Source organism: Rhea americana, unplaced genomic scaffold (assembly GCF_003343005.1).
Source record: "Rhea americana isolate MKP2758 unplaced genomic scaffold, rheAme1 scaffold_12, whole genome shotgun sequence".
Lineage (NCBI taxonomy): Eukaryota > Metazoa > Chordata > Aves > Rheiformes > Rheidae > Rhea > Rhea americana.
The window spans coordinates 931,857-943,640 of NW_028185261.1; the positions used below are offsets into that span (position 1 = coordinate 931,857).

At 39.8% G+C, this 11,784-nt stretch overlaps 1 protein-coding gene and 1 long non-coding RNA gene across 3 annotated transcripts in view; one reads left to right on the forward strand and one right to left on the reverse strand.

Moving 5' to 3' along the window:
• The window catches only part of WDR75 (WD repeat domain 75), an 18,089-nt gene extending 7,116 nt beyond the window's left edge, over nucleotides 1–10,973 (reverse strand). The window contains exons 1-14 of the mRNA XM_085321621.1: nucleotides 10,817–10,973; nucleotides 10,602–10,731; nucleotides 9,588–9,653; nucleotides 8,798–8,891; nucleotides 7,948–8,072; nucleotides 6,890–6,960; nucleotides 6,174–6,290; nucleotides 5,478–5,566; nucleotides 4,613–4,771; nucleotides 4,147–4,206; nucleotides 3,942–4,057; nucleotides 3,294–3,466; nucleotides 2,296–2,459; nucleotides 944–1,127 (exon numbers count right to left, since the gene is read on the reverse strand). Coding sequence (XP_085177747.1) covers nucleotides 944–1,127; nucleotides 2,296–2,459; nucleotides 3,294–3,466; nucleotides 3,942–4,057; nucleotides 4,147–4,206; nucleotides 4,613–4,771; nucleotides 5,478–5,566; nucleotides 6,174–6,290; nucleotides 6,890–6,960; nucleotides 7,948–8,072; nucleotides 8,798–8,891; nucleotides 9,588–9,653; nucleotides 10,602–10,731; nucleotides 10,817–10,902 — 1,634 coding nt within the window. The 5' untranslated portion in view covers nucleotides 10,903–10,973. The remainder of the gene's footprint in view (nucleotides 1–943; nucleotides 1,128–2,295; nucleotides 2,460–3,293; nucleotides 3,467–3,941; nucleotides 4,058–4,146; nucleotides 4,207–4,612; nucleotides 4,772–5,477; nucleotides 5,567–6,173; nucleotides 6,291–6,889; nucleotides 6,961–7,947; nucleotides 8,073–8,797; nucleotides 8,892–9,587; nucleotides 9,654–10,601; nucleotides 10,732–10,816) is intronic.
• The window catches only part of LOC146600510 (uncharacterized), an 8,531-nt gene continuing 7,720 nt past the window's right edge, over nucleotides 10,974–11,784 (forward strand). Inside the window, exon 1 of one of the 2 annotated variants that reach the window (XR_014897837.1) lies at nucleotides 10,974–11,025. This is a non-coding gene — a long non-coding RNA (uncharacterized LOC146600510). Of the gene's footprint in view, nucleotides 11,026–11,299; nucleotides 11,567–11,784 lie in introns of those variants that run through there. The other variant, XR_014897834.1, reaches the window with a different exon arrangement.

Consider the following 11,784-nt stretch of genomic DNA (forward strand, 5'->3'; position numbering starts at 1 on the left):
TGGCTGCATGATGTTTTGCTTTCAGTTTTATATTAGAGTTTGCAGAAAACATCTAAAGTAGGCATCTCTAACATTACTACAGTACCAACTTTTAGAAGCAAGTTTTTGAGAAGCAGTAAGGTAAAACTCCAAAACTTAATGCTTAAAAAGAATGCTACAGTAGGTTTGTAGCATCTTCCTCTTTCAGGAGTTACTTAGATACAAAGATCTGGCACAGATTGACTACATAAACAAGTGAGATCACCWATTTATTATAAGAAAAATAATTTCCTTGGATTAGAAATTGCTTTATATCTGCCTAGGAAGCTCAATACTTAGTCTGGTCTATTAAGTCTTTTATCACTACTATCAGCCTATGCCATTCCTCTCACGTTATCCTTACACATCAGAACAGCATCTCAACACTCACGATGTCTTTTATTATGAGAGCATACAATAAAAGATACAGCGATAGTCTGCCAGACAAATACATATTTCCAACAAAAATGAGCACAGATCAAGATATTTTCTGTAATTTAAAATACATATATAATGTCAACATAGCTTTATGGCTTAGCAGTATTACTTCTACTTCAATGCATACACAGAAGAGTAAAACAGGAGCTTCTTCTACTTATGTTTACAGTCCCTTCATTCATCCGTAGATTAATTGGGAAGAAAGGCTATTAACATATCACTGTGTATCCAGAGACGCATATAAGAGTACTGGAGGTATAGCAGTAACAAGCAAGAAAAAAATACGAAACTGCTCAGTCTGATTTACTTATTTTTAAGACCAAATTATCAACCACCTAAAAATCACTATAATTAACAGTCTCTTCTGCATACGAACTTAAAACTTAAATGCAGTATTTTTGTACAAGAGCTTAGTGTGCTATAAATTGAGTATCTTTAGTTCTGAGAGTTCAAGTGAAAGGAAAAAAAAACAGAGGGGAAAATATACCTTATTTTTCCAGGTGGATGGCAAAATGTACACTTAAGATCCCATGTAACTGAGTCCCATACAGTGACAATTCCTTCAAAGCTAACAGCAAGCAAAGATCCATCTTCTGAGAAACAGCAGTTAGTAGCTTGGTAGCCGTGGTAGCTGCCTACGAAGTCACAGCTCCAACTCACACTTTGCTGTGCTGCATTAAATAAACAAACTAGTTAAGTTGGTTCAAGTCTAAACATGAAGAAAGCAAGAATTCAACTATTATAGCTGCAAAATAAGCTCAAAAGCAAGAGTTTTCATTCTGAAGGTTTACAAGTTTAAGCACAGGGAATCTTTCCTATTCTATAACAAGAAATATGTAATAAGCTTTCTTTTTATCCTCAGTTTTGCAATTGAACGGTGACTCCTAGATTGGCATGGTACAATATTCACGTTTAATTTGCAAACTGTGGCAACTGTGCTGTCCGAAAGCAAGTGTTACATTAGAAACAAACAAACCCCCATCAACCCCCCAACACTCCAGAAGTAGATTCAGCATTTAGAGTATTCGGAGTATTCCAAAAAAATATAAACTCACTTTGCACTTGATTCCAACAGTACTTGTTTCTGTATGTAAAAATGAGGATCACATAGTGACCTGTCAGCATGCTTTCATGTCTTGATTAACCTGCCAGCATGTTAAACTATCTCATAGTAATTACCAATAATGAGAAAGTTAATCAGGAGCAAAGAGATGTTCTTACCATTTAACATACATTTTCTCAATAAAAGTAAGTTTGTACACCATGATTTTGAAAAACAGAAATCAGATGAGGAAAGAGAAAAAATTAGTTCACCCTATACTACATTATCCTTTATATAAAGGACTAACTGTATTAAAGCCACAAAATAATTGTTTCTTTAAAATAGCACCACCTAGAGGCACAATGAGAAATTTGCTGTAAATAGAAACTTGCCAGGGTATCATCTTCCTGCATCCTACTCCCTTAAGCAGTTCTGAATAAAAAGACTATACCTACAGGAATAACAAAAAAGCACTTTCTCAGCATAGGAAAAGTCACGATCATAAGCAATCCTTTAAATAATGAGTGTAGGCTGCCGCTCTTTTCTGCGACAGGTTTGGGAAGCTTTTTGCTGTTTAAAAAAATATGTATCTATCCATAACAAAAAAACCAACCAAACAAACAAAAAAAAACTATGCTAGAACTTCATCACTGGGAATCCTCAGTAGAGTGGACTACTCTGTGCAACAGCAGAAGTATATAAATGCATGGGACTAGAGGGACTAGTTATGAAAGAATCAAATAAAGAGGTGGAATTTCTACAGCATGGCGAGTAAGCTGTATTTTGACCACAATTACCCTCAGGATCAGTGTCTTCTACTGTCACCCAGGCCTTAAACAGACAATCTTTGCCAGCTGTMACCAACATTGGAGAGTCATCTTCCAATTCATCTGTGTCACGGAAGCACATGGCGGTTATGTGGTCCTCATGAGGCATATTTATTCTAGTATTCAGTTTAAAGCTACAGGGAAAGAAAAAAGAAGTTTGCTGTTTAATTTCTTTGGAACTTGAGAAAGATTTCAGTTCAGGATCATTCTAGAAGGGGCAGAAGGAATCAAAATTTCAGTCTAATCAGATATATGGCATCTCATTTACAGATCAGTGTTACCATTTCACTTCCATATATCAAGAGAGATTGTAGCCCAGCACTGAGAAMAGACTACTACTAAATAAGCGTCACTCTCAGAAATATTCAGCCTGAACTCTAGGCGAACTTTGCAGTATTTAGAAAACCAATCACATAGCTACCGCACCATTTTTTTTCTTTTTTGCTTTGTTTCTTCTTTAAGAATATAACCAAAACCTAACCGTTCCAGTTAATAAGAAATCAGGAAAAATGGTGGCTAGCCATAACAGAGGCATATGCTAGCAAAAGAAGAAACAATAAAGTCATAATTTTCTGTGCCCTAGAAAGACTAGTTGATCAGCAATAGGTTGGAGAGCTGGGAAAACYGAACATGGTATAAAAACACCCCGTCAAGTCTGATTTTTAACATCAAATAAATACACGAATTCAAACCACAAAGTTCAAATACCCTTATCTGCTTAGCAAAGGAAATAATACAGATTAAATTCACAGCAATTTTTTCCAAAGTTTGTAGGGTTTGTTTCAGACCTGAAAAAATGGTGCGTATTGTAAACCCCTCCAACGGTCTTCCCTCAACTTTATTAGTTGATTTTGAAAACAAACAAACAAACAACTATCTTTGCAAGACAAAGCTTATGCAGATACTTGCACAACATTTAAGAAATAGATTTTGAAATCTAGAGGCCAGCTCTAAAGTTGTATCATTACCTTTGTGTTTCTTCATCATAGACCCATAGCTTCAACTGTAATTCAAGGTCAGCTGCTGCTTCTCTCTCTTCTACTGTTGCTAACCACTTTCCTTGTGCACTAAATGCAACTTTTACTAARTCAAGCTGGTTTAGACCTGCCTGATGGATGTATTCTTGTTGCACAATATCTAACTGCAAAATAACAAGACCAAAAATAAATYTCAAAATTCAAGTGTAGACGTAGAGACGTATATCATCCATAAAACACTGCAGAAAGGATATTCTGAAAGCACTGATGAAAACTAACTGGGAAAGAAAGTCAGGAAAAGCTGAATTATGGCCTGAAAATTCCACAATAAGGCAAGCATGGAAAAAAAATAAGGTAAAGAGGTATTTTACGTAGAGACACTGACATTTAACTTGCAATAACTGACATTTAAAGGAACAGGACATTGTTTTTAAGGATTTATTCAACTGTTAACATTTAGGTATGCTTATAAGTAACAGAAATCTGTGATAAAGCTGGAAACTCCTCAGCTTGGATTCCAGTCTAATGTATAGATGCTGCCTTTTTCCCTGCTTGCTATAAAATTCTTCAAAGAAATTCTGTTGCATAAGTTATTTGTCTGAAAAAGTCAGAATTTTGGCACCAGCCCATCCAACTTACACTGTAGAGCTGTTTGTCGCTTTGGAGACAATAGAACTGCAAGTGGCCAGGCTCTCCATTCAGGACCAGAGCTTTAGTTCTGGGATCGACCACCAGACCAGTCTTGACATGCCTACCTGGAAATAAAATGAGATGACAAATGGCCTAAGATGGGAACTGACATACTCTGCACATTAACTGGGAAGAGAGATTTTATTGCATTTACCTTTGATTAGTCCTTGAATACTTTTGGAAAATCTTAGATTGCTGTTTATTATTGTAATTCCTGAAGGGGAAAAAACAGATAGTCTTACAAGACCAGATAAAGGCTTCCACAACGCAACTGCATCCCATGGGAGAAGGAAGAGATCTTAATCACCTATCCTTAATACTATAAATACAAATCAAATATACACGCTGAAATAAAAGCTTGAAAAGCCAACTCCTTATTTCCATCCTTTTATAATTTTAAGACACTTCTTAAATTGAGAAAAAAAGCTAAATTACAGCAGTCCTCAGGCTAATTCACAGAACTGATTAAAGAGCAAAAAATTGCTTCAAGCATCTGTTATTATGTACAAATTCAGTGTTGACTGGAAATATCTAGTTAATTCATCTGAAAATACCAAAGAGCTTATACAGATTCATACTCTGTCTTGCATTATGTGTTACTTAAATATGTTTGGGCTTACTGTTGTCTGTGTGTGAGGTGCAATATGAAGTGCCATCAGATGAAACAGAGATGTATTCAATAGCAGATCCCAAGCGAGGAAGGAAATCCTTCTTACAGTCTGATCCATTGTGCCACTGAACCAGAACAGATTCAATTCCTCCACTCAGCAGGCTGGTTCCTTTTCAGGCAATAAATGTGTAGTTAGAGTTTATATTATAAAAATATCACCAGCATATGTGTTACAATGATAGACATATAACTTCCGTTTCAAAAGTTTTCCTCAACTGTGTCATAAACGAAACTGTTATTCCTCATATCTAGCCTGGGAAATATCTCTGTGTGTGCTTCTCATTTTCCTGTGTTAAATTGCTGGAGAAATTTGATTAAATAACAAAAGCTTGTGCCCACAATAGGATTTAAACATTGATTTGGGAGTAATAAATCCCATTAATTCTGAGTCAGTTGAGCATTTGTGTTAGAACATAGTTGAATTAGAGTAAGAAGGTCATAAGGAATAAGTTCACACAAAAGTTAACTGGATTTTTGCCACTAGATTTCAGATGAGGTAGGACTGGCTTGTTTTATTTGGATTCAAACAGATTTTGGCAAGAACTCCTAAGTGCTGGTAAGGGGGAGGGAGGGAGGAAAAAAAAGAAACAAAAAAAAAGAGCAGGTTTAGATTTTACATTCTATCGCAGAAGACAGATGTTTGATGTTATGCCTGCCGATCAAAATAGTATCAAAAAAGCCGCAACTGTTTCCATCTTCACTTCAAATCCTTCCTGAACATCTTTAAATTCTAGAAATTAAAGTGGACGAACCCAAACTTGTACTGATTGTTGTGTTTTCCCAACTCTTCGGCTCTGAAAGACTTCTGTACTAACCTTCTACAGAAAAAGCTAGATCCATGACTGTATCATGATGCCAGTGCAGTGTGGAGAACGTATACTCTTTATTGTGGCAGAAATTCCTCCTATGGGTGAGAGAACGTAGTTTAGAACAACACTTAAAGGCATAGGATCATTGACAACACAGCAAAAGAGGGGGAATATCAAACTGAATCAAGTATATTATCCTCTCTTGTAACTTGTAGGCTACAATTTCTTATACCCTTGAATGATGCAAAAGGGAGCAAAGACAACATGTTAGAAGCTTTCCGGAGGAGTGGCATGTCTTTCTTATGCACATTGTACATCTTAGATGTACAGTGCAACTTAGACCTGCAGAACAGCTTGGCAAGCTGATCCTCAACTGTGCAATTCTGGTAGTATGCTCTCACTACAACTCCACTTACCTGTCAGAGAGATACTTTAACTGCCCCTGTGCAACTTTTTCCAAGTACAATTTAGATTTGTGGAGCATGGTTTAATAGGAATATTTTCCCATTTGACACTAAACTGAAGCTGTACCCTGAAGTCAACTTCAATAGCGCAAACCCACAGCGCTTGCCATTCTTTGCTTGTAATGGCTTCTGACAGCAGCAACGGTAAGGACTAATCGGACTRCTTTGTTCACATTTCTCTTAATTCTTATGGTCTTGTTTGTTTATAGGGTACACAACTGAACCAAAATGAGCATACCAGAGACGAATCTTTCCATCACCATGGCCAGTTGCAATACAGTCCTCCTTAGGATGGCAGGCCACACAAGTGAAGCGATTATTTCCACCCTTTGTGTTTGCTGCACTTAAAGAAAACCTTCAAAAAATTCAGGGAAGTAACTCTAATTAGCTGAATGAAAATTATTTTTAAAAAGCTTCAAAGATATCAGCTTTTGCCAAAATGCACGTAAAAATACTTCTGACTAGCAAAACCAAATAAATCTCTAAAGTTAATATTTCTAAGTTGTTATATATGCCCTCCAAAAATAATGACAGACTTCCTTTCCTCTCCTATTTTGTTTTATCTTTGCCTTCAATCAAGTTGCAGGACCTCTCTCTCTCTCTCTCTGCCTCTCCCTTCCTCCCCATTTCTCCCTGTCCTGATTTGGTCCTGACCAAAAAGGCTGAGCTTTCTGCCTATTTAAAGGAAGCTTCTTATACGCTGACTGCAGAAACCTGTCTCTATTCTGTGTGATCTTAAAAAGAAAGCTTGCTAACAAATGAGTGAGCAAAATAAATATAAAGCTAATTCTAATTATTCTGCATTATTTGGCAGGATCTCAGATAGAAGAATGGAACCATCCCTCCAGCATAAAATCAAAACATTGCTGACTAATATAAAATAATGCATGCATGCATCATCAGTTAATAGAAACACTTATATATTTAAGCAATACTTAACATACTCACTCTTACCTGTTCACCTGTTTCCTTTTAAAAAAATAAACTTGGAGATTAACCTCTTTAACAGATGCCACATATTCACCCTGTTATAGCAAAACAACAGTTTAGGGCATATAGATTGTGTTATTATGAAAGGGGCATGGGTAGAAATCAAGCAAAGCTCCTACAAAGTATTTAACAGAGATAAGATATAAACGGATGTTAAACAAACACATTCCTTTCAAATTTTCATTTTTTAAAGSATATGTCTTTTGGCATAAAGATTCATTTAACTTCATTTGTGTCAGTCAGTGGGGTAAGAGGTCTGGGCAGAAATCAGATGAACACATACACCAGAAGGAAGTACTGAGACTTACATCCAGCCTTAGCCCTACTATCATCCATTCCTATATCTTAAATGCATTTTTTCCACTGGAAAAAGGAGACGTATGCAACTAAAGACTAAAAATTTATTTTTTCCCTTCTCACTTGCTATTGTAAATAGGACAGAATCAATTCCTGTAAACAAAGAAAGACTTTAATTTGAAATCTGAGCAAAACAAAGATAAACATGTACTTTTAAAGTATGATTTACCACCAGCACACAAGGTTTTTATTTAAGACCTTCAATATCAAAAGGTATTTTAAGATCTGCATAGAAGTTATGATTATCATCTTTTGAAGGGAAATAGGCATATCTTACTAGATTGTTTTTCTGGCACTTCTTACTTTTCCACACTGTTTACTGGATGTTTTGAGTTTTTTTTTTTTTTTTTTTTTNTTTTTTTTTTTTTTTTTTTTTTTTTTTTGGTGATTCAATAAATTTAGTTCTTACTGTATTGTTCTATCAAATATCATGGCTGTTTCCAAGTGCTGTTGTAGTTAAGTCTATTGAGGTAGCCTTTCTAAAATCAATAATTTAGAAGTTAGTTAAAAGCTAGTATTCATACTAGACTTACGCTAGAAAGATTCATATTTTTTAATGTTTTATTTAACAGGTCTAAATGTTGCTGTATTTGTATAAAAAAAATAAACAGTATCTAGCCCATCTGTGAGAAAAAAAACCCCAACAATTGAAAATGTGAATATACTTCTCTTCCAAATGCAGTATGCTTGGGTGACTCATCCACACCATCCAAAATCACAGACAATTCCTTGGCTTCCACTTCTTGGCCTGCTGTTTTTGTCAGCTTAACTGACACCAGTTGGAATGAATCTGACCGAAGAAAAACACGTTACCAAAAGTCTTTTATAATCAGGTTTATATATGCCTCTTACAAAGGAAATTTGCATCGATTCTACTGTAAACAAAATGTTTGTATCTTTCAATATTTTTGATACATAATGAAAAATTTCATAACACATTTTAAAAAAATTGTTTTAGATGTTTTGAATATTCAAGGTTGAGGGCTAGGTAACAGTTTTCCAGTGTAAATGTAAAGCAGAAACCAAGCAAAATAATGTAATATTTGCTCTTGCTCTGAAATGACATTAGCAGAAATATAGCAAGAGTAGGTCTAGTTACATGTATGTTTTTCTCAGATAAAATTGTAGGAAAAAAAACAGGCATGTAGTTAAATTGGACAAGTCTACCTATGTTAATATCTCAAGATGGGAAAGCAGTCTCAAATACTGCAGTGCACCCTACTTTACGGTAAGCCCTGCTTAAAGATTTGTTGCATCTACAGTATCAGATACATACAGTGAAGTTCCAAAGTGAAGTTAAGCACTCTTCTAGTCAAATATAAAAATAGATCTCATTTAGAATGAAAACAGTTTCAAGAAACAAAATGCAATAGTACGAACACCTGTCAAGACTTTAATATATTATCTTTAAAATATCCCTTAAGAATCTCCTTGCGCATACTGTTTACTGACATGAGAGTAGCTTAAATGTAAAAAACATTTAAATTATAAAGAAAGATGTTAATAGTACTATACCTCTTTCACCACTCTTTGGAATTATAGCAAATACTGAGTCCTCAAAATCAGCAAGTGCATACAATGCAAGAAGTTTGTATCCTACAATGAAAGTCTGATGGAAAAACAAAGACATAAACCCAACAATTACTATATTTGAACATATGACTTTCAACAGAATCAGTAATGCTCCATTTTTACAGTTAGGGAAACATTTACGTTCATAAATTATTTTAAGCATAAACCATGCTGTATTAATTATAATTCTCAATTCTAGGACACAGAGGAGGAATTCTATTCTATCAAGAAGTAATACAAATAAGATTAAACAGTACAAAGTATGAGACATCAGTTGTAGTGAAAACTCTAAAGGTACTTTACTCTTAATTCAAAGTAGAACAGCTGTCCATAGCTTATTGCCTCTCTAGCAGAGAAGAGGAACAACAGGATACAGTTAGCAGCTCACATTTTCAACCCATCATGTCAACTTCTATTGGCATAACTCAAAACTGCAGTGTATTCCCTAAGAGCTACATTGGACTCTGTACTATAGCAAGAAGCTTAAAGTGGCAGCGCATATCCTGTCTTTCCTCCCAAAYGATTTTGCATCACCACAAATTTCTGTAGTGATGCACATATCATTCATTGCAGCCTTCTCTTATTCCATGAAGACATGGTTTTCAGACTGTGTTAAAGGTAGAACAACAGCTCTCAGATGATGTGACCATACAGACTAACAGTTGCAGAAATCTTGCTTTGATATCACTGAGTCAAGAACAATTTTGAAACGTACAAAACAGGAATAACATACTTTAATGAGAATCCCATCCATGAAGTCCCACAGCTTAATGGTGCCATCAAGAGAAGAAGAGTAAAGCTGAGAAAGGGGGAAAACAAACAAACCAACCAACCATAAATTAAAACAAATCAATACATCATGGCCAAATTTGACATAAAATCAGAACTTGAATTCGAAGAACTGATCAATGGATTGGATGATGTGAATGACTGGAACTTCAAAAATATAGGGCACAGAAAGGCTAYGAACTGCCTCCTGTGAAGAAAACTGTAAAGTAAATACAACACTATTACTCTAGTTTGAAATATACGTTTTCAAAAAATATGAAAGAAACCATAGGTATTTCTGTTTAGCCACTTGAAACTAATGGAGTACGCACACATACCTAGTACGTGAGTGTTTATTTACATTTGCTTCAGATTTTGTTTACATGATGTACATAACCTGTGCATCAGATGCAGTCTGCCCCTGCATGTAGTTCTTGTTTATATATAAACAAAAWGAGCAGAAAACCTGAGAACCAGAACAGGAGCAGCAATGAACAGGAAAGGCAGGCTGCCAGTAGCCAAAAGGCAACTGGGAAATAGCAGGAGCTAGTCAAATCTGTRTCTGTTTCTGACATGACTCTAGCATGTGTCCACCCCTTAGCTGTTTTTGKGCTTCTCTAAGTTTTTTTCCTGCCTCACACCTACAGTTCTCAAAGAAAAGCCCCGGCACATGGTGAAACGGGGCCTCACACATCTTAGCACGGACCTAGCAAATGGAGGGAAATGCCAACATGTACGCGTTATTGATTTCTCCCAATGCCTTTTTTGTTGGTTCCGTCACGGAAACCACAAAAATCTGGCGCTTTCACAGCCAGAAAATCATCCAACAACTGCAGTTCACGCGAGGCTTCTCGCATTTGCTGAGCAGACGCGTGTTTACCCTTCCAAAGAGATCTGGGAGAAACACGCGCCTCCACCACGTTTTCAGACCCCGAGCCASCGCCGGCCCGCCGCGACAGCGCGCCGCGCCCCCGACAACCTGCAGGCGGTTCCGGGGGTTGAGCTGGATGCCCGTGACCAGGTCGCCGTGGCCCTGCAGCACGCAGACCGGCTCCTCGGTGGCCACGCTGTACAGCTTCACGAAGTCGCCCGAGGTGCACAGCAGGTACCTGGAGGCGGGAGAAAAGCGTCAGGGCGCTCGGGCGCACCCGCGCCGGCCCGGCCGCCCGCCCCTCGCCCCGTGCCCCCGCTCGCCTGGCGTCGCCGGAGAAGACGGCCCTGGCGCCGCGCAGCTGGCTGCCGCCGCAGCGCACCACGCGGAGCGCCGCCGCCGCCACCATCTTCCCTCGGCGGAACCTCCGACCTTTCACCCCGGCCCGGCGAGCGCCGCCGCTCTCGGCTCGCCCCGCCCGGCGACTCGATGGTAGGCGGGCTCATGGCGGCGCCCCGCGGCGGCCGCGCTGGTAAGCGAAGGCGGGGCGCGGGGCGCTTCCGCCCGCAGCCAGCATGGCGGCGCCGCGCCGAGCCTGGGCGGCCGCGGTGGCTCCGGGCGCCTGCGCGGAGGCTCCGAGCGCGGGCTCCGCGCCTGCCTGGCGCGAAGGTGGCGCCTGCGCCGCCCGCTGCGCCTCGCGGGCGCCGCCCGCTGCTGAGGCTTGAGGGAAAAGCGATGGATTTAGGTTCCGGGGTCTGGAGCCTAATACACTAAGTGGCATTAACCATAATAAGCCAGGAAAAAAAAAGAAAAAACCACGCGACCCTAGTGGCTGCGCGGCCCCCGAGCCCTGCGCTGGCCCTCTGACGCGCTGGGGACGCCTCGGCTCGCGCCTCGGGCTGCGCCCGGCCCTCTGCACGCCTTTGGCGCGCCCCGGCGCCTCGCGGCACACCGCCGCTGCCGCTGCTCAGCTTCCTCCCGTCTCCGCGTTGTCTGGGCGCTTCGGCGTGCCCCAGCGCCCGCCCTTTGCCTGCTCGCGCCCCCAGAGTCACTGTTCGCTCTGTCGTTGCCTGGTAATTTGTTTTATGCCTGTTGCACCCAGAGCTCTTGGTTTGTTCTCTTGTGCCCTCAAAGCTCCTATTTCCTCTCCCCTGAGCTTTCAGCCGGCAGCTCTCGGGAGCTGGGCAGCCTCCGCCTGCGGCCCGCTGGGGCTGACGGCCGTTCCCGCTCCCCGCCTCCCGCCGGGCGGCAGCTGCGCGGGCCGCGGAGGGCCCCGGGCCGGCGGCGGCTG